At 33.2% G+C, this 21,861-nt stretch overlaps 4 protein-coding genes across 7 annotated transcripts; all 4 read left to right on the forward strand.

Moving 5' to 3' along the window:
- Window positions 1-2: 2 nt before the first annotated feature.
- On the forward strand, window positions 3-875 carry LOC130629220 (uncharacterized protein K02A2.6-like). The gene has a single exon (XM_057442357.1). The coding sequence runs from the start codon at window positions 3-5 to the stop codon at window positions 873-875; it is 873 nt and encodes a 290-aa protein (XP_057298340.1).
- A 1,246-nt stretch (window positions 876-2,121) lies between these two features.
- On the forward strand, window positions 2,122-3,304 carry LOC130629293 (uncharacterized). 4 transcript variants are annotated; one of them, XM_057442447.1, is made up of 3 exons: window positions 2,122-2,298; window positions 2,722-2,938; window positions 3,054-3,304. In XM_057442447.1, the coding sequence occupies exons 2-3, from the start codon at window positions 2,839-2,841 to the stop codon at window positions 3,269-3,271; spliced, it is 318 nt and encodes a 105-aa protein (XP_057298430.1). In that variant the 5' UTR covers window positions 2,122-2,298; window positions 2,722-2,838; the 3' UTR covers window positions 3,272-3,304. The 4 variants fall into 4 exon arrangements, with proteins under 4 accessions (XP_057298430.1, XP_057298429.1, XP_057298428.1 ...); XM_057442446.1 differs by having other exon boundaries at window positions 2,123-2,546; XM_057442445.1 differs by lacking the exon at window positions 2,722-2,938 and adding an exon at window positions 2,369-2,546 and having other exon boundaries at window positions 2,129-2,298.
- A 466-nt stretch (window positions 3,305-3,770) lies between these two features.
- LOC130629290 (uncharacterized) lies at window positions 3,771-11,905 on the forward strand. The gene is made up of 8 exons (XM_057442441.1): window positions 3,771-4,632; window positions 5,016-5,158; window positions 5,359-5,620; window positions 6,700-6,824; window positions 7,563-7,662; window positions 8,729-8,848; window positions 9,326-9,453; window positions 10,982-11,905. Exons 1-8 carry the CDS (start codon window positions 4,374-4,376, stop codon window positions 11,144-11,146), a joined length of 1,302 nt encoding a protein of 433 aa, XP_057298424.1. The 5' UTR covers window positions 3,771-4,373; the 3' UTR covers window positions 11,147-11,905.
- A 1,425-nt stretch (window positions 11,906-13,330) lies between these two features.
- LOC130629291 (uncharacterized) lies at window positions 13,331-21,333 on the forward strand. Its single transcript, XM_057442442.1, has 7 exons — window positions 13,331-13,480; window positions 15,648-15,845; window positions 18,062-18,402; window positions 18,487-18,615; window positions 19,328-19,507; window positions 19,787-19,912; window positions 20,383-21,333. The coding sequence occupies exons 2-7, from the start codon at window positions 15,727-15,729 to the stop codon at window positions 20,400-20,402; spliced, it is 915 nt and encodes a 304-aa protein (XP_057298425.1). The 5' UTR covers window positions 13,331-13,480; window positions 15,648-15,726; the 3' UTR covers window positions 20,403-21,333.
- The last annotated feature ends 528 nt before the right edge of the window (window positions 21,334-21,861 follow it).

The following is a 21,861-nucleotide window of genomic DNA, read 5'->3' on the forward strand; positions in this document are numbered from 1 at the left end:
AAATGCCAGCTGCAGCACCAATACATTCCTGGGAATACCCAAGCCAACCCTGGGAGCGGATCCACATGGATTATGCGGGACCGTTTTTGAACAAAATGTTTTTGATAGTTGTTGATGCTTTTTCAAAATGGGTGGAAGTAATAGTCATGAATAGCTCAACCTCCACTGCGACTATTGAGCAACTGCGCAAAATCTTTGCCACGCATGGCCTGCCTGGAGTTTGTGTTAGTGATAATGGACCGTGTTTCGCAAGCACTGAATTTGAGCAATTTATGAAACGAAATAACATCAGACACATTTTTTCTGCACCATACCATCCTGCTTCAAATGGACAAGCAGAGAGAACCGTCCAAACTGTGAAAAACAGTCTTAAAAAGATAGAATCGAATGGTCAATCCATTGAGACCAGAGTAAGCCGTTTGCTGTTCACGTACCGCATCACACCACACACCACCACGGGCAGGTCACCTGCAGAACTACTGTTCAATCGTCAATTAAGGAGTGCCCTCCATTTCGTTAAACCAGATCTGAAACAGACAGTCAAGGGGAAACAGATGGATTCTGAGAATCGAAGTCATCGATTGAAACCGCTGCGGCAATTTCTAGACCAAGAGGAGGTACTGATTAGAAATTTTGGTCAAGGACCACGGTGGGTGAGAGGAAACATTTCGAGAAAGAGAGGACCTGTGACATACGATGTTGAAGTGGGAGAGAAAATCGTTCAACGCCACATCGATCAAATGCGAGCTGCAACCGGCGAGAGATTAGCTGATTCAGCAATGGGAGAGACAGACCCACCTCTGGCTGTGCTACCACAGTTTGAACCGTCAGAAGTTGACGAAACCGTTACTGAAATCGAGCCAAGGGTCCAGTAACCTGTTCCTGAGACATCTGAGCCGTTTGAAGACGTTGCAGAAGATGTGAACAAGGACACCAATTCTCGACCTGAACGATCTCGCCGTTTACCAAAGCATTTCGAGGACTATGACTTGAACCGCATTGTATACGTTTAAACTGTGGACTATTGGTGGAGGATTGTTATATATCCGCCATTTATGTTTACATTTTGTTCTATGCTATTGGTTATACTTTAAAACCATGTGTTTGTGTTTTCCGCGTATATCTTTATGAGATTTGTACATGTGATCTTATTATAAAGATGGCGGTCTAAGAAGTGTTATATACATTTTCTGTCTGTCTGTTTTTCCCCATCTTTCTGGAGTTATAATAATTTTAGCCTTTAAAGTTGTTTCTTATATGATAGGACCCAACCGTAAAATATATGTTGTCTTATAATTTTCATATTTTTCCTCTCTTTTCCTTACCTATCCCCTTTATTTTACTTTACTTGATAAGTCGCATTGAAGTTCACCGCTCGTACTAACCACCTTTTTATTGCCAGCCGTACTTAATTTGTCGATTTGGGAATTACCTTCCCGCGCTCTCCCCCGTTTGGTTTCTATAAGAGCAAGATGTTTCGTTAACATATTTCGTATTTTGCGGGTTCATTGGCGATTGAGAAACAGAAATTCAGTGACACAACAAATTTACTACTACGATTAGCTCAGTTTTTTCCATTAAAATACATTACCTCACCTTAAAAAGAAAAGTGTAGTTACGTACGGCTAAGGTACGGCTTAGGTACGGCTGTTAGGTACGGCTAGCTTTACCTAAGCATTATGTCTGGACTTTTTTTCGCTATGCCTAGTTTTCAATGGTTTTTATCTTGCAATAATTCGTCAATGTTTCATTCACAGCCTGCCTGGCCAGCCAGTTTCAGGAATTTACTGTACTTGCATGGCCATCTTTTTTGTTGCTACATTTAAAATTGTGCCAGATGCCTAAAAGATCAGACTGCACAAATTTTCAGCAGATATCATAGCTACAAAGTCTCACCAATCTGTTTTCAAACTTTGCACACACAATTTTTATCACACACTCCTTTGATGCTTTTTGCACACACTCCTTTTTGCACACCCTCCTTTGATAACATGTAATTCGCTTGTTTTTGTAGTGTGCGGATTATGCCTTGACTACCAAGATGTACCTCGCCTATTTCTTTCTCTTTTATCATACATCATGGGTTGTTATTATTTTTTTTATTTTTACACAACCTTTGGTGTTAAACGAGCCTGTTTAATTGTGTTTTAGAATAGCTCAATACAACTTGTAAAGTAACAAGGCTGGGTGTTTAGCGTAGGGGTGGTTTCTATATGTATTCAAGCGAAATTAAAAGGAAACGCGAAGGATTCTTCTCTGGCATTTATTAACGGAACTAGTGCTGCTACAAAATTTCAGGTGGCTATCTTTTTTATTCTTATTTCTCTTTATAAAACTCCATTTGAATTGTTGTATATGTATCAGGTAGATTATGCGCCATTTGGAAAAAAAAAGAGGATCTCACGATATAGTTTTGGAATTGGAGAAGGGTAGAGCCGAAGGAGAGAAACTGAATGATGATTTCACGCAAGTAAAAATGTGTCTAGGCAAAAACGTTTCTAGGCAAAAACGAATTAACAACCTAACTCGATCCAACACTCAAAAAGGTAACGTTAAACTTTTCCAAACGGCTTATGAATTAACTCTAAATCCAACAATCTCTTTCGACCAATTCAAAACTCTTATCAAAATTCAGAAACAAAATGGTGTTAGGTTAATTGAAGGTATATAATGTTCACAAATTTTTTTAAAATATATGTTTCATATTTTTATCCAACTTAGTTCCGAGACTTTTATCAAAATAGAAAGGAAGCCCTGAGACAAAGCTGTGTATTTCTAATACTTCGTTTAATTTATTAATTACATTGCCGACGTTAAACCGAAAAAATCACAGTGGTTATGGCCAGTCGTTACTTCTTTTCCATTTTAACTGATGGTTCACAAGCCAGAAAGACTGGTAACGATAAAGGGATGGTATTAACCAGAACTGAGAAGAATGGTGAGATTTAGCACTTCAACAAATGTGTCAAACTGCGTACTTGCGGCGAACATTGTTGCACAGAATGTTCAAAAGTCAGACTGATCATATCAGATGTTTCTTTTATTCTTTTTAGGCATACCAATGTATTTTGTAGCTTTATTGCTTGAAATGTCAGATTGGGGAGGTACAGATGCTGCATTGCTAAAAAATGGAATTGATAGCATTTTTATGGAGCATGGTTCAATCCACCTTGACCCAAACACCTACACAAACAAATTTGTAGGCTGCATTTCTGATGGAGCAAGCATAAATTTTAGAGCTACTAGGACAGGCTGTTTTAACTATTTATAACTTTTCTTCCTACCAATATAGTTTAATTCTGTCCGGTCTATTTTTTCAACCCCATGACACAAGTGTTATTTCAGGATCCACCACCAAGAGAGATATATAAATAATACTCCGATGTGTGTTTACAACAGTTTTTTAGGATCACACTCCATCACACACCTCATCTAACTTACGCGAGCGATTAGCTGCACGCCAACAGAATATTCCTGAAAAGGCCTGATAAATTTTTTTTATAAATCCCTTTAATTTAAAAAGATCACAATACACATCTTTTTTAGAATAAACACCACGTTAAAAACATAGGTATTTTATACTTTCAACGGCAGAATACTGCCCAAATTTGCAAAATTAAATAACCGCTAAAAATTTCAAGACATGAAATTCACAAAATTATATTCCTGCTAAGTTTTCTATTTGCAAAATTTTCTACTGTTAAATTTTATTAACTTTTCCACTGGCCTCTATATTGAACCTACGAGTTCAAACAATTTTCTTTTAAAAACGATTGCACTATTTACAACAAAATCTGTACTTCTTGTAACATGTAATGTGGTGATTGTTGCAGTGGCTAATCAAGAATTACTGTATATGGAACCAAAATTTCCTCATTTTTAGGCTCTGCATACAAGGAACAAATCATTAGAGTTAAAACATTAACATATCTGTTTAGGCTCTATTTTGTAGGACACTTTTTTTTTTTCATGGAGACGCATAATGAGAATCTGGTCATTTGTATAATACACATTTCTAGTCACTAATTTTGCTATCCATTATAACTCAGCACTGAAGCAAGCAAAAAATAGACAACTTTGTTGGCATTTAAAGGTTGGTATTCAGTAAGTCCTTAAATGTTGTGCAACATCTCTTGTGTCATTTTGTTGCACACAAAGACAACTATTATACAATGATTACTTGGATAATTTTTATGTCGATGGAAACCAACCTTTAAACTACAGCTTAGCTTTACATAATATTGAACATTTGAAGTAGTAGTATGATATCTTTCTATCAAGATTTCAGGTGCCAAACAAATTACCATTTTTATTGTAGAATAGAAATAACATTTAAATAATCAAAGACACTGAGCAATTGTATAGTGATTGAGATGTCAAATCTTCGGCAGGAGTGTAATGGCCAGACCTCCATTAATTTCATTGTTTTAACAATGATCAGAGGTACAGCTCCATTGATGATGTTTCTCGCTGTATCAAATTTGAACTCACCTGGCTTGGTTGTTGCGTTAAAATGTGGTATTACTTGTGTATTGTTTCTCTTGAGTGGTTCATACATTTGCTCATCAGATGCACAGATACGTATGAAAGTCATAAAGAATTTGAAAACTGCATCAACATATTGGCGTTTGGGTATGTATTTATCTCTTATATGTTAGAACATATTGTTAAAGCTCACACTGCCATTTTTACAATCACTGTTATTGTTATTGACATGACCAGTGATTACATCTGCTGATCATTAAAAATGAGAACTTGAAGATAGGTGTTTTCAAAGCCGGACTCCTGAATTAAAAATTATATTTTTGTAAGTTAATGAAAAAGAAATCAATTATTTTTATCTGGCCTAAAGGCAAGTTTGTACTTGCAAAGTTGCACAATATTAGCTTCTCTTATCAGCTTGGACTTGATGATGTCTGGACATATCAGTAGACTGATAATGATCCTGATTAAAACTCTAGAGAAAAGCATACTTCTAATAATTGAAGGTTTAAAAGTGATGAATTCTTATCTAGTTGTTATTGGATTTCTGCAAAGTGCAGCACCTTACATACTTTCCGTCTACAGTTTGCAGTTTCTCCCTCCAACAATGATTGGTGTCTTTATGGTGACAACACCTTGGTGGACCATGCTCATAGAAAGATTACCTTTCATCAGGGTAGGTTTTTTTTCTGTATTTTAAAATCAACAATTGCTCAAAATACAGAACAAAATCGACAAATATTAAAATCATAAGAGTAACAATAATACGATTGTGTACTTATAATCACAGACAAATTTATCTTTTTAGCAGTGCTTAAAATTTTGAGAAGGAATTTTAAGGCATTTTAAGTTAATATATAATAGATGATATTTTAGATGAGAAAACGCATTCCTGGTATGATAAAAGTCGGGATGTTTCTTGGTTTGGTTGGCACATCACTAATGCTTGGCCCTATAATTCGAGAATCAGTGCATTGTAAAAAGTTTGAATTGATTATAACAAAGTCTTCTAAAAGAAATATCACAACTGAAAATAGAGAAAATAAAGAGTTGTTCGATACTTGTTTATCTGGCGTGAATCTTGTAACTGGAATAGTTGCAATGGGACTTGCTCCAATACTTTGGGCAATTGCATCAGGTAATGGCGTTTGTATTTCAGAGTTACCATGCTCTTAAATACCTTAAGGGAAAAAATTATTGCACAAGAAAATCTTGCAGAAAAAAAATGGCTGAATTAAAGTTTGTAAATTTAGGCAAAATTTAGCTATAGTAGTAGGAGTTCGAAATCTTTTCTTCTGCAATTCTTAGGAAAATTACGTAATTTGCATCCTTTTCTTCTACATTTCCAAGAAGAAAAAAAAATTGCGATATGATTTTTTCGATTTGCAAGAAATAGAAAAGTTATTTCTGTCATTGTTTTGGTATATGAAGGTGTACAGGGAAACCCTGAAATTTTTAAAGGAACAAATCTTAATGACTAAGATGAAAAAATTTATCAAGCGACTTTGTGCAAAAATTCATAGGTCATTGCTTCAATTTGCAATCTTTACTTCCACAATTTTATGATTGTGTCATCAATTCGCAATCTTTTCTTGCGCAAACGTTTCTTTCCTTGTAGTTTCCACATATATAAGTATCTACTACTTGCCAGTGTGAATTATATAGAACAAGGCCTACCATAAGTACCTTTTTTTACCTTTTTGCACCTCCCAAATAGAATGAAGCACTAGCGCCACAGTACAATTTTTAGATATTCAAGGTATAGTTTGAAACAGAACATTCCTAAATGGCACCTTTTGTTAGCACATCTAACAACCGTCTTAATGATGCACCATGTTTCGCCAAGCATTCAGCTATAAATGTCTGTTTTCAGGAATCCATTTTAATTCTACTTCCTTTACTTTGACCATGTGTGGATCCTGCACGGTTTTAGTGCTGCTGATATGATCCTTCAGTAATTCTTGTTTTTTTATATACATGAAAAAATTAATGTAACATATTTTTCATAGAAAGTGTCAACAAAAAAGTTTGTTGCACAAAAAGTAATTATACAACGTTCTAAAGTAACATAAAGTAAAGTAAATTGAAGAAACCCAACAATTAAGTTTGACCAGTTTACTGTTTCACGAAAAAAAAAATTTTTAAGATATTTATCTAATCACTTCTTATCCTTCATACACAACTTGTTTTTTCTTTAACTACATTTATTACTTCTAGTGTTTTGGAAGAGGAAAGGACAGGATATACACTACCTGGTGTCAAGCGTTGGTCAAAACATTGTTGGTGGATGTATTGCATTAATTATTTGGGCAATTGCAGAACATCTGAATGCTCTGGGGAAGGTATAGAACACTAGAACATACCTTAAGGACAAAAATAGTTGTGACATAAATTGTTGTGATTTGAAGATGAAAGTAATTTTATTTTTCAATATAATTGTGTGATCTATTTGATAATTTTGCTGCATAAATTATTCCCATTGTATCCATATTCATCAACGTTTTTTTATGACTACCCTTGCAACACAAATTTTGGGATTTAAAGCAAAATCCACAATAATTTATGTCATTTATGTCCTTATTGTATATATGTTATTCTTCCTTTACATATAAGTATGTATGTATGTATGTATCATAATTTAAAATCCATATTTTTACATATAATAAATTGCAAAGTTTTCAAAGTCATGACTAAATAACTAATTATTAGAGTTGTTGGAATAAAATGGCTGGTTAATGGCCGTTCCAAAACTAATTTAAAAATTCCCATGGTTATTTTTTACTTACTTTTCAACAATCAGCTCAAAAATATTATATTTTCTGGATATTTCGTGTCACTTCTAAAAAGCACCAAAAGGGCTGCAAGGCCTTCTCAAAACTTCTCAATTTTTAAAAAGTTAAAAAGCTCTTCATGTTTTTCAAAAAATTTCTTTAAAAGTCCTTACATCCGCTCAAATTTGACTCTAAAAAACAAGTCTCGACACTGATTAAGAGAGAGGCTTTTGCATACTGAAACCCTCCATATGAATATGTTCTTTTTGACCATTAATCTATGGTAACTGTATTATCTGTCTTTTTCAGCGCGAATGGCCTGCAGAAGCCCTTGTTGGTGTTATATTTCTAGGTGTGGCCACGGGTTGGTTGGCAACACTACTTGTGAAATTTTTATACGCAACTGTAGGTGAGTGCAAACATTCAATCTTTCTAGTTATTTTTAAAAAGTGAGCAAGTTTTGGGAATAATAGCTTTTATCTATGGGTGTGTGTTATGTACCTTCGAAACTTTAACGTACAGAGTGAGGTAGCACACACCATTAGATAATAGAAGATAACTTCTGCCATACATAATTTACCAGTAACAGCTTGCTTTTAACGAGTCATAAACTATATATGACTTTAAGGGTTTTTTCGTGGCCTTATTTTTTCGTGGCCTTATTTTTTTGTGACCTTATTTTTGAGGGACATTATTTTTGAGGGACCTTATTTTTGAGGGACATTATTTTTGAGGGACCTTATTTTTGAGGGACATTATTTTTGAGGGACATTATTTTTGAGGGACCTTATTTTTGAGGGACATTATTTTTGAGGGACCTTATTTTTGAGGGACATTATTTTTGAGGGACATTATTTTTGAGGGACATTATTTTTGAGGGACCTTATTTTTGAGGGACCTTATTTTTGAGGGACATTATTTTTGAGGGACATTATTTTTGAGGGACCTTATTTTTGAGGGACATTATTTTTGAGGGACATTATTTTTGAAGGACCTTATTTTTGAGGGACATTATTTTTGAGGGACCTTATTTTTGAGGGACATTATATTTGAGGGACCTTATTTTTGAGGGACCTTATTTTTGAGGGACATTATTTTTGAGGGACAGTATTTTTGAGGGACATTATTTTTGAGGGACATTATTTTTGAGGGACCTTATATTTGATCCAAATCTGCCAAAAGGTAATAACATGATTAATCTTGGTTCCAGTACGAAATAGAAGTTTTTAGTGCTTAAAAACATTTATTTGCCTATCCTATTGTGCATAAAAAGGTAAGATAAGTTCAAGTACGATTTGATCATTTTAAAAACATTATTTTCTTTATCCTATTTCTCTTTTAAAAATATTGATGAAAGCTGTGTTTTTTGAACTTCCACTATTTGTTTTAAATACAGTCCTAATCCTTCTGAGGAAACTACCTGAAATTTCGAAATTCAATCTATTTTTATTTCGTGAGTACCTGTCTATTTTTAGGGGCAAGGACAACCAATCTAGTTCTTACTGGTATTCCTTTCATTGCTTTCGTGGAAGATAGCATTTTTGTTAAAGATGTCATCAAAGTGCAGCCTTACGTTGTTGCCATGGAAATAATAGGTCAGTGCTTTGTTTGTGTTTAGGTGAATTTATTCAATAAAGTGTGAAGAAAGAAGCTTATAAACTGGTGTGTTTTGGATGATAGCTATAAGTTTATTGGAGAAAGTAAGAGAGATCGCAACTGTAAACATTTCAGTTCTCTTTTTATCAAATGGGACATGCCGAGGCGGAAAAAAATGTCCCGGTGTTGATTCACTATAAATTTAGCAAAATTTGGCGAAAAAATCAAAAATATGGTCAGAGAGAGATCTGGTCAGAGAAAAGTTCGTAAAAAAAAATTTATCATTCGCCTAAAATGATCTTTGCCTGCTGCACATAAGTATTTTTAAGTGATCAATTCTGGTACTTTGTGATAATTCTAGTGTTTTGCTACTTTTTCACTTATAATGATTAAGAAATTTTGGGTAAAGGAACCTGGAAGAGTTAGATACAAAATCGGCATGGTTTTGAGTACACATTTTTACACTGCACATTTAGGACTGCTTCTTGTCAGTGGTGGAGTGTTTATTTCAAATCTACCTAGCTTGGATCCCCCAGATGGAGAGCAAAGGAGACGAAGAAGTTCTCTGTCTGACCCTCTCATCACCGAAAATACTCCTTCGAAAGTATGTTCTATGTTTTATCTTTTATATTTATATATAAATTACTTTATTGAAATACAAAACGTTTGAAGTTGTTGTATTCTTGTGGATTTTTAAGATATTAATCTCAATAGAGATGCGGATTTTTTTTTCTTTTCTTCATTCATACAGAAATTAATTTTGTGGAACATTTTATTTTTTTTGCATGAACTTAACTGAGTGGGAATTGGCTTTCTCCATGCAAGTCCAATTCAGTCAGCCTTCTACATAAAGAGCTTCGCGTGGAGCTTATTTGATGGAGAAAATTTGATAGGAAACGTGTTTCATGTATATTCTCAACATCCGTATAATATGTATATTTATCTGAAACTAAGTCACGGGAATTATATGCAGGTATATTTTAGCTGTAAAACACTATACGTCAACCTTATCAAAAATCTATATCAAAAACTAAAGAAATTTTGTGCAGAAAAAGATACTGAAATAAGAAAAGAAAAATAACTGTTAGTCGCCACACCATTCACAGATTAATGCTTCCACCCCGAAAAAAAAACACAGCGAGTAAAAACTACAAATGTCTGATAGACGCACGTGTTCCTCCAAAAAGAAATACAAAAGAAAAAAAAACACACGACGACTTTCATTTCACTTGCGGTCAAGTTCGCATAGTTAACGAAATGGGATATCTTTGCAAAGAAAACACACTTATGCTGTCCGTAGACAATAAAAATAAAGTTGATGTGGGTATTCCAGCGAACAGCAGACGAACGAAAATACGCCGTTTTGCATCCTCGATATTCCTACAGAAAATTCTTGTAGAAAAACGTGAAATAATACGCAATGATAGGGCGAGCAATATTATTTAAACTTATTTTATCTAATTCAAGTGGAAGCAATATTTTAAAACATATTATTTAATTCTAACTAAATAAAGTTTTTTTTTTTTTCGAAATAAGATGCAGTAAAGATAGCGCAATAAACTTAGTAAACAAAACAAAGTTTTTTTTGAAAGTTTTTTTTATGATATAAGACGCGTAATAACGTGAATAATATTTGTTAAACGAATTTCGTTAATGAAACGAATTTTGTCATTGTTAAAAAATATTTAAATAATAAAGACCTTAGATAATAAGTCCAATTAAAATAAACGAAGTTCGTATAACGAAACGAACTTTATAATTGTTGAAAAAAATTAAATATAAAGACTATAGATAATAGTCCAATTACAATAAACGAACTTCCTATAAGCAAATTTTTATACGAACTTCTTTAAAAATGATACGAACTACATACGAACTTTATTTTAAATGATACGAACTTTATACGAACTTTTAATTTTGATGATACGAAAAAGTTCGTATTAAAAATAAAATGATACGAAAGATTTAATAAATCGATACGAAGTTTTTTATACGAATTATACGAACTACGTACGAACATTTTGAGACGGTCCCTTAATGAAAGTTTTTCCAATAAGTATTTACACCAATATGAACGTTTTTAAATTGACTTTTTTTTCAGTGTAAATATACAAGCATCTTTTTGTGTTTAGCGTGTGACAGCTGGTTTGGATCAAGCTTTTCACAATGAAGTCCATCAATACACGTCGCTACCACAAGAAGAAGAAGAAGATGACAAGCATCGCGAGGGTGAAGAAGAAATAAACTCTCATCTAGGCGATCGCACTGCATATCCGAAACTATCACAAGTTACCTAGTCTAGAAGTTGCTTTATGTGTCTTTGATGTCGTAACTGACGATGTTTTCGCATGCTATTTTGTCAACGTCATTGTTTTGAACTGGTATGTCTTTCAATGGACTTTTTTCTGTATTGCTCTGGTTAATTTATTTGGAGCACCTCAATATTCGAAATAAATGTAAATGTTCGAAAATCATTTCGAAAGAGTGCGACAATTCGAATATTGGCAAAACATGTTTTTATTGCGCGAACAGTACGTGTAAGGAAGTAGAGTAGGAAATCTCGAGATCCTGAAAAGGTCAGGTTATATAAAAAATTGGATCAAAAATTTAAGGACAAGTCTGAATTTAGGTATTATTTTGTCAAATGTGGTAAAAAAGTGTCTTAAAATTGTTGTTATTGTAACATGTAATTTAAAGCAAGGAATAGTTTTTTATTCTCATCGTCGAAAAGTCGGAAAAAATGAAAATAAAAATGGGCATGTTTAGTTAACAAACATAAATATTTAGGCATCTAAACCTTTTGAAGGTTTTATTCATGTACTACAATTTATTTTCACATTCTTACGGCTGGTTTTACACTTACCTGGTCCGGCTAAATTATTACTCATTACGGAAAATCTCAGATTTTTTTGTTTCGGTTTTGTTTTTTGACGCGTTTATTTTTTACAAGTTGTACATTTTTCTAATATATGTCTAATATATGTCATAATTTATGACAGTGTATATATTTTATAACAAATACACTTTTGTTTAAAATTGAAATAAACTAATTTTAATATACGATGTCTCTTTTAAGATTTCTTAACTTAGGGTCAACGGATCAGCTATCCGTAATTTTGATTATAGATTTCAAGAACACGAAAAACTTAGTAGGTGATAGCACTTAAAAATAAAAGCCGATGCAGGAGACATTCAAAATTCCCAGAGCCCAACCCTTGTTAATTAACCTGTGTCGCCTTATGACAACACATACGGGGCGCATCTCCTGAGGTGTTGTGTGAGGGCGCTATGGTGCTATAAATGAAAGGGCAGAGAAATAGCTTTGTGCGAGACAGCCGTTCACGAGGAAATCAATAATTCAAGAAATAATTTTGATTTGATTTTGGAGGGGATTTAAAAACGGTCCATTATCTTGCGTTTGGAATATCAGGGAAGTTTTGTTTGTAATTTTTGTAAATGTTCTTTAGGTAATCATGTTCTTAAAGTGAAAGTCACGAGTTGAGAAAATGTAAACAGACATGGCGCTTAGGTTTTATTCTATAAATCAGTTTCGAATTTCGTTTTGGACCTAAAGTAAAACAGAAATTGATAACAAAACTACGAAAATTCACATATTTGAAGTCGCTCACGGGATTTTATGAAAAAAGTCCTTGTGATCTAGATTAGTGCTCGGAATCCATTCCCCTAGAATCTAGTGTTTTTTAGGCGTTTTACCATAGGGAAAAAAATGGTAATTCAAAAAGGCCCTGGTATCAAGGTTGTAGCATTATACAACGACCGCAACATGATGAGTCCTTGAAACCAAAAACGGTGTTGTTTTTGCATCGATAAACATTGATACCATTTTGAATGGATTGTTGATGTTAAAGCGTAGAGTTTATGACGGATCGATATTTCAACTTAGGAAGTAAATTTTCAGGTAAGATTCTACATGATCGGTTTAAATTCCTTTCGAATCACAGAACATTTGCCACGTAAAAAAGTTGTCCCCGATTCGCGAATTTGTTAAATGAGTAAAGGACCCATTTAAAGAAAGATGTCAAAGGAACTACTAAAAGACCAACTTACTCAATCCTTAAAAAATTAAAAATTATAAAGTGACTTTTACCTCAAAAAGTTCATCAGAAGACGAAGTGACAAAAAGGTTGTAAGCTATCTTTTAATAAATAGAAAGTATCATGACAAATAAAAAATCCCTTACTTCTGCTTAGTTAATTATGCTAATGAATCGACAATTAACAGTAATATACAAAAAGTTTTATTCGATGACACATCTCTGTTTCGTCGTCAATTATAATCTTTAAAGTCCACGCTTTCGATTCGTTGGCACACATTCGTTTTATGAACCTTCTTCCCAGACCTGTCACAGGCGTTGGTTTATTTCTCCTAACGATAAGCTTTGGGATCGAGTTTTATGGCACTCTTCAAATAAAGAATGAGTTCAAATTACAGATAAAAACCTAACTTTTCAACTGTTTCCTTTTGAGGTCATTTCATCTAACCTATTCTTCCTGAAATTATATAAAATAATACGTTTTCTTGACATTGAAAAGAAGACTGGTTGATCGGTTGCATATTAAAAATTTGATATTAAACTTTAACAGAAAAGAGAAATATTTTTGTGGAAAAAGGTAAAATAGTTGTGTTTGGTTGAATAAGGGGCTGTTAATATGAGAGGCTGGACGGGACGATTGCTTTCAATTTGGAAAACCGGATCCCTCTTAGTTAGAATGGTACGAAATTTTGCTCTGGCAATCCTCCCGCGTCGCATCTTGTATAAACAACCTCGTCATCAGGACTTTTTGTATTTTTGATATAAGAGAAGACGGAAAAAAACACTGGGGACGAGGGTGGTATAAACAGCCCTGAGAAGTAGGGGGGAATTTGAATAATCAGCTGCGTCATTTTTCAATGATGTTATTAATTGCGCTCACCGCCATTGATGTTGCATGCACCTTAAGAAAAAGCTGACTAGTCGAGATAAAATTTGGCAATAAGGACGAACTTTATTGACACTTACAAATCTGATGGAACTTTTATTGTGGGAAATTTTAATCTTAAGAGGTAATTTGCGACATTCAAGTAACCACACAAATGTACAATAGGATCATCATCGTTCTGGCAAGCATAAACGCGAATCTGCGACGTGCTCATGTTTCTATAATTAGAACAACTTTGTATTTCATTTTCAGTGCTTTTACATCAACACCCCTTGCGTCAATCGCCTCAAGGAGCCTTTAAAAGAGAAATTCCTTGGAAGTAAAACAGAGTTTTAAAAATACGAAACCTACGGAGACCCTGACATTGCCAGTTATAGAACGTTTGTTTATCGAAACTATCACGTCGCCAGACTACCAACTACATAAATATATATTTTTATCCGTCTTGGCTCAAAACCTTGCCAAATTTATTAACACTCAAATTTCTCAAATTTCATTCCAAGCCACAACTACGCAAATATAAATCTATACATTGGCTAAGTGTAGAATCTAGATACTGTCTATTCTTAAATTTAAAATTTTTAGCCTCAATATTCCTACATAAAGTTTTTACTCTTATATTGCTATATATACACTATATAGCGTTATCTCCTTCATAAGAAGGCGTGTTTTTTTTTTAATTTTTATCCCACGTTGTTGATTTTATCGCTCAATTGTACTAAAAAAAATCGATTTAAGAAATTCGTGATGTGTTATCTGATGTAATGTAATATAAAGCCAATCACATCTGCTCCAGCACAACAAAGCATGTGCCGGTTTGGTTTTTTTGTTTATAAAGTGGGAAGCAATTTTGAATACACATTTATGAGTCAAATAATCAGCTGAATTAATAATAAGGCGTAACAACCAAACAGAAAATGTCTTCAAAAAATTGTACTCTGTAACAATCTCGTTTTCAGGACTTTTTTTAGCTTTCTAAAAGTTTCCTGATATAAAAATACCTGGACACTAGCTTGTACGTTAGCACCTTTTAATATTTTCTGACAAAAAAAGTAAGAATGAATTAAGTGATTAAGTGATTCAGTGTTGTGTTTCGATTTAGCATCACCCAACTAAACTTTGGATTTGATGAAAATTACCAACCTCCCTCCTACAATAACAACACAAGTTATATTTGTGTTTCATTGTGTCTTACCGCTATAAGAGTATGCTTAACCTCGTCCTAAGTTTTTTTAACCTTTATTTACATTTAAATAACTTCAGCTCTGCAAAAATCTATGTGTTGAGTATGAGGAGTATCTATATGAGTATGAAGTTGGTACTTTAGCTAAAAACGATGTAAACTTTTTTCATCAAATGTTGATTTATAGGACCCGGGAACGAGTATATACATGCATGCGGTTAATTTTTTTTAATAAATTATAAAAATGATAGTTGACGCGAATTGTTAGTGAAATATTTATGATTCAAACGTGCGATAGTGAATTGAGATTTTACTTTATAGACATCTTCGCTGTGCTCATTTTTGCGTATCCTTGCCTTCAAGATAAATAAACATAACAGCAACGCAATACTCGCATTGTAGCCTACATTAATCCCTATTTCTTTTCTTTTGTTACCTAAGCCTGCCTTCACCTTTATTCCAAGTGTACCGGCCTGTTTTATTTGGACACGGGGCGCTGAAACCACACCGTGCGGTGTGTTTGCCTCGATTACTAATACGTCTACTTGACTCATCAAATAGTTCTTCACGTTTGCCAACAGGTGGCGATTTATGATAAAATTTTGAATTAACGGGCAAAGGGAGGTGTGACTGTTTTAGGTACTTTCAGACTTAAGCTGTGTACTATATTTTTAGTAATTCATGTTGATTTATGTCAGCGAAGACAGAATGATGTTTCACTAATGATGACGAATCGATTTCGAAACTAGACAACATGTCTAAATTAAAGGAAAAACAATTTACGATTACTTTAACACTACTTTCGATTTTAATCCTGCAGAGATGTCACGCATACATGCATCCAAATATACTTTGGGATCCACGAAACCCAATGTAAGTGAAAACTTCTTTTTATGTCTTAATTTACACACACACATCACAAATAGCCTGAACAAAAGGGAACAAGAGCTGTAAAATTTTGCCAGTGCCAAATTGTGTGGCCTGGAAGTACAGAATCTTTCCGCGATTGACTCTACCCCAATTGTGGGGGAAAATCACCCGATCTAGTGTGTCTACAAAAAAAAAAAAGTTTTAAGATATTTACTTTTGGCCTAGCCAGCTAGAAGTAGTTACGCTATAGTTTCCTAAAGATATGAATATATTTTGACTTAGATATGACAATACATACGCACTTTACTAATACGCCTATACACATTTACTAAAATAGCTTAAACCACATGTCTAGAAAAATGAAAAGGGAAGTTTCAGAGCCTGAACATGTGCAAACAAGACTAGCTTTATGTAAACAAATATATGCACCATATTATCAATCCAAGTTAAATAGTCATAGCGTCAGAACCGAACAGTGAAATTTCTTCTTAATTGGTGAATCGGTGCATAATTAGTTTATATTTCATGTAAACAATTTGTGAGCTTTGGTTTTGTTGATAGTTAAGGTCAAAGCAGTCCTATGGTTGACACCATGACAGTGTTGATTAGGACCTTCTTTTCAGTAAAATACTATCTTGTGTGACGTAAGTTCACAGGGATGTAAACAAACACAACAAAACGAGAGAATGATAAACTCTGCCTCCTGTGATTGCCTAAGTATTATGTGATCAACTTTATTATACAATTTGTCTTGTGTAATTTTTTATCAACAGGTGCTTCATTTAATTTGCTAGACTTAAAAACAAAACTTTAAATGATTATGCACAATAAAGTGTACTGTGAATGATTTTGTGATAGCAAGACATAACAAAAATAGTCTCAAAGTTTTTTTTTTTGTTTGCCTACTTTAGGATGTTGTAAATTTTTGAATTTTTTTTTCTAAAATAATATTCTTCTACTAAAATTTAGCATGTCTTTCCCATTGTTCGAATGTCCAAAAATTATAATCTCTCTTGGAAGACCAAGAAGTGAGGGCATCCTCACAAGTCCTGCTAAGCTACGTATGAAGTGTAACATCACAATTGAAAAAAATATAACCAAACCAAGTTGACTTTTGTCCGATATTGACAGCGACCATCAATGTAATTATCGTTTCTGAGGGACAAAATTTGGACACAATGTTTTTATTGAAAATATATAACATATAATCTATGTTTTTTCGTTAGCTCTCTTTTAAAAGCAATTTTCAGCAAAAAAATTACTACCCCGATTCAGGTAAGTCTCACCCGATCAGGATTTTTAACTCATTCGATCAGGTGAAAGATTCTGTACTGACTGGGTTTTTGACTGTAAAAAAAGGCAATATATTTTAGGTATATAAAGTAGGCCTAATATTATTTTCTAATCCTCTTGTGACTTGTCTATACAATATAATCGATTAATCTGCAGTTAATGAAGTAGCACAACTGTTTACTTTATGCAGGCCTATCAATAAGAAAATAACACCTGAGCAATAAATCGCTCCCCCAAGGTTACAATAATTTAAACTTGGTGAGCAATCTGAATAAATAGAATAAGCTTATAAACACATTTTATCACAAAGTCTTTTTATCTATTTTAATTATCTTTTTTTAAATATTTTAGTTTTTTTTTACTGTAAATAATAAGAAAGAGAAGATTGATTTCCATGTGAGATGAAGTGATATTGCTCATCCAGAAAAACTTTTTTTGGAATTGGGGGAGCATTTAATGGCTCAGCTAGTTTCTCATTTCTCAGAATTGGACGAGCCTTTGTGTGAGCAAGAGCAATTGCTCTCCCCTTATTGATAGGCCTGTTTATGGTTTGTCTTTTTTGCAGCCAGTTCAAAAAAATTGAAAGCGCTGTTTTGCATTTTAGAAATAGTACAGGGAAATTCAGGGAAAAATCGTAAATTTATTTCAAAAAGTCACCTGATCTTGCTTGAACTCATCCTTATGCAGAAGCTTGCGGCTTATCAAACCCTTTGTTTGATTTTATCAGTGTTAACATTATACATAGCAATTTAAAAAGTATTAATGTAAAATTACTTTATTTGGTAGTCTGGTAGGATATCTTAATATGTATTGTTAATATGTATTTTGTCAAAGTAAGTTCCTATATAACATAAGAAATATACTGCTGTGGAGTGATTTGAATGTGCAGATTTTGTGAGTTTAATTTTTTTTTTCACCTTATATAGATTTAACACCACAAAGTGTGGAGATAATGCAAGAAAGTTCAGTGCCTATATTGATGACTCAGTGACAGTTCTATGTGGAAATTCAGAAATATTGAATACTTTTACTGATAAACAAATCAATCCTGCAAATTTTCATTATAACATGTTTGTTACAACAGATATCGAAACATACAACAACAGAAATGGACAGAAAGCAAAAAAAATTCACACGTGTCAAGTGAAACAAGCTGTCATGAAGAACATGGCATATACAACGTTGGACACGTTTCTCCTTCTTTCCAAATTTAAAGGAGATATTAACGAGTGGACAAACATGATTGAGAAGACATATTACTTTTTCAGTAAGTTTACTAATTTTTATTATTTTCCATCGGTGTTAAAAAAATCATGCAGGAATAAAATACCATTGGTAATCTTTTTTGTAGCAACTTCAGATGGAACAAAGAAGAGTTTAAGTAACAAAGAAGGAGTAAACGCTACCAAAGATATGCGGTTTGAATTGTATATATGCAACGCTACTTCAAAGATATGTCCAAATAGAGAACGTGTGAATGGTAAGTTACATTACTTTCCATTACACTAAAGACAATTATTGATACAAAACAAATATGGAACATATCTGTGTTAGAGCTTTTAAAGCAATTAGATGAGGGATATGGAGGTGACTACAGATTTACATCCAGACTGGCTAAACACTTTCACCTATACCTTTAATTTACCTGAATTTTTACCCAAACCTTAAAGCCTGTACATGTAGCAGTTAAACTTGTCAAAATAAATAAAGCTGAAATTAGATTTTTTGTCTAAACACCTTCTTCATCTGACCATACTGGTTCTCTAAAAAACGAAGTGTGTGAGTGCAAAAGGATCTACCTTATTAAGAAAGTTCTTTTTTTTTTTAAAAAAAAGCAAAAATTAATAATTATGCAGAAGATGAGAGCTTTTTTAATAAAAAAATGTATATACAGTTTTTACAATACCAAATTGCAGTGATTCGTCACTAAATGATAAATCCAAAAAAAAAATTCCTACCAAAAATTTTTTTCTACCAATCAGATTTTTTAGAATTAACCCCCCCCCCCCCCCCCAAAAAAAAAAAAAAAAATTTTGCCTGAAATTTAAGTTGGTGGACAGCGAAAAAAATTTTCTTTTGGCAGAAATTTATTTGACAGATTTTTGTCAAAACCTTCCAAATCTGCCAATTTTCTTTTCAGGGACAACGTCTTCCGTTCATTTTTAATTTTTTTTTCTCAATATTTTGTACAGTTTGCCCAGGAGAATTACCTCTCAGTTATACACAAAGAAGCAGTGATGATCACATAAATAATGATTCTGTTTTGTCAAAACAACCGGCGTACATTGTGTTTTTGGTGGCATCAGTGGCATTAATGGTTGGTTTCATGTTGGGTATTGCTTTCACTGTGTTTCGAAAAAAATACAAAAAAGGTCAGGATGCGTTCCTTTTTTTAAATCAGTCGAACATTGATCAGTTCAAATCATCTCAAACGTAGGCAAATGATTTGTTTGAACCTCTTGAAAACTTTGTAGCAAGAATCTCGTTGAATCAGGCGTCTGATAACAGTAAGGAATCTGATTGGTTCAAATCCCTGTTGACATTGTTGTGTCAAACTGATTTGTTTAAATTTCTGTCCACGTGGTAGTGTAAATTTGTCATTTTAGTGCCAATCATTACAGTTCAAATTTCTGATAGTATTGTGTCTTTAGGTAAAAGACGACAGGTCGAAAATGGATCATACCAACGACAGGAGTCAAAAGTTAGCTCAAGTACTGCTTCTTCCTCGCCGCCGACAAGCTTGACATCTGTAGAGGACAAAACTTTATTGTCACAAGGTTAGTGTATTGACACTTTTTGCATGACATTGTAAAGGAGTTTGTTATGTGTTTTCAATGTGTCAACTCAATGCCATATATGCGGCTTCGATATTTAACTTCAGTTTTTCCCTCTTAATAAAAAAAAATAGCGAATGTAGACTGAAAAATCTGACCTTAAAAATGTGATGACTTTTTAAATCTTACAGATCTATTATTTTACCAGAATGGTACAGCAATAAATAGAAACTAGTCGTTAGCCCGTGGAAAAATCCACGAGTTCGCCCGTCCCAGCTAAGCTACCATTTTGCGTGACAGGCAGACGGACGGACGGACAGACGTACACGGGCATTATAATATAGATAATCGTTGCATATCATCCCATTGCAATTTTTATGCATACAAAAACCGATTTGAAATTGCCACTAAAAAGTGACATCACGGAATTTATTAATTTATAAATATTATTCATTTTCCCTTATGTATTTTAGGTCCTGGCCACCAGGTATAGACAACGATGCATCAAACATGAAACCGACCTTGATAAATAATGTATATATGTAATGTATTCCAAACATAGTCATATCTCAATGAAGCCTCATCTTACTTTCGCAAAAAGCTAATAACGTTACCAGTTACTGGTAATATTGCAAAAGATTCCTGCTTAAATTGGTCAAAAATTCTCTTTCTGCAATTTCTCGAAGTTGTTTATTTATTTACACGTCAAATATTATTGCAATGTGCATTTGGATCCTATGTTTGGAAGAAAAGTTAGAACTGTAAAGTTAAGGTGCAAGTTTTTTTTTTATTATTATTTATTTTTAATATTTTTAAAAATAACTGCATTTTTTTATAATTTAAAGGAATTAATTTAAGGAAGATGTTTTATTCTGCTTATTAGCGAAAGTTATATCACTCATTTTTTGCATGTTATATAATCAGAAACCAAATCTTAAATCCAAAATTTTAATCCAAGTTTTGTTGGAGCGATTTTGTTCTTTGGTTGCTTTAAGACTACTATATGGATTAATATCGCCTGGCTTTTATTTTTCTTCATAAAAATGCATGGATTAACCCGATCTCTTGTCTACGTGAAAAATAATCCACTTAAGGTATAACGAAGAATTTATGAAGTCAAATATAAAATAAACGGTGAAATATAAATAGTATTTAAGATACATATATTTTCGAGAAAGCAATAATTGTATTATACTGTATATATTACCATCAGGTCTTCTAAAGTTTTATTGGAGGGCGTTTAACAACCTCGTTCCCAGGGTTTTTGCCTCTTTGACATCGAGGTGTCTTAATTTTTGTTCTTTTTAATTGTTAGAATTTTTTTGTTTGTTGTTGTTTTTTGTTTAGATAAAAAAATCTATGGATGTACATTTCTTTCATATCACATGGTCACATGTTTTTTTAGAATAAATTGCATTGCAGTTTATGTGGACTGTTCTTTACCATAGTGAGGTTGGCCATCGTGCTGGCCTATGTTGACTTGTTAACTTTAAGAAAGCTAACCTGCAAGAGTTTAAAGAGAGCTACACCCTACAGACTTTGTAACACACACTTCAAGGCTTCTCAGAAAATCCAAAGAAGAAAAAGCATGGCTTGCAGTAAAAAAAATCTATCTTGTGCGTTTTTATTTTCGCACATAATCATATCCCCCTCAACAGACGAAAAATGGTGGAATCAGGGTTTTAGACAAAATATATTTCCAAATCAGTTTTGTTTCTTGAAAAAAAAGAATTTTCCCGTCTATCAAGATTCTCGCAAAACTTCAATATATCCGAGTGGACTAAAGTTGTATGTGCGAAAATTAATAAGAATTAGCATATTTTTAGATTTCTTTGCTAGTCTTCATTTCTAGATTACTCATCATTAACGACATGACACATTTTGGTAAGATAATTTTTTCTCTCAAAAAAACATTTAATTTAAATTTGTTTTGATAGTAAAGCAATATAAAT

The sequence above is a fragment of the Hydractinia symbiolongicarpus genome, chromosome 15, assembly GCF_029227915.1.
Source record: "Hydractinia symbiolongicarpus strain clone_291-10 chromosome 15, HSymV2.1, whole genome shotgun sequence".
Taxonomy (NCBI): domain Eukaryota; kingdom Metazoa; phylum Cnidaria; class Hydrozoa; order Anthoathecata; family Hydractiniidae; genus Hydractinia; species Hydractinia symbiolongicarpus.

Excerpts from the sequence above, each read along its gene's own strand:
- LOC130629290 (XM_057442441.1), top strand. The coding sequence starts at position 4,374 with ATGTCAAATCTTCGGCAGGAGTGTAATGGCCAGACCTCCATTAATTTC. Across the intron at positions 5,159-5,358 it reads AAAGATTACCTTTCATCAGG|ATGAGAAAACGCATTCCTGG; the intron begins GTAGGTTTTTTT and ends ATGATATTTTAG. Across the intron at positions 7,663-8,728 it reads ATTTTTATACGCAACTGTAG|GGGCAAGGACAACCAATCTA; the intron begins GTGAGTGCAAAC and ends GTCTATTTTTAG.
- LOC130629220 (XM_057442357.1), top strand. The coding sequence starts at position 3 with ATGCCAGCTGCAGCACCAATACATTCCTGGGAATACCCAAGCCAACCC.
- LOC130629291 (XM_057442442.1), top strand. The coding sequence starts at position 15,727 with ATGTCTAAATTAAAGGAAAAACAATTTACGATTACTTTAACACTACTT. Across the intron at positions 15,846-18,061 it reads TGGGATCCACGAAACCCAAT|ATTTAACACCACAAAGTGTG; the intron begins GTAAGTGAAAAC and ends CACCTTATATAG. Across the intron at positions 18,616-19,327 it reads AAATAGAGAACGTGTGAATG|TTTGCCCAGGAGAATTACCT; the intron begins GTAAGTTACATT and ends TATTTTGTACAG.
- LOC130629293 (XM_057442445.1), top strand. The coding sequence starts at position 2,372 with ATGCGCCATTTGGAAAAAAAAAGAGGATCTCACGATATAGTTTTGGAA. Across the intron at positions 2,547-3,053 it reads TCGATCCAACACTCAAAAAG|GCATACCAATGTATTTTGTA; the intron begins GTAACGTTAAAC and ends TATTCTTTTTAG.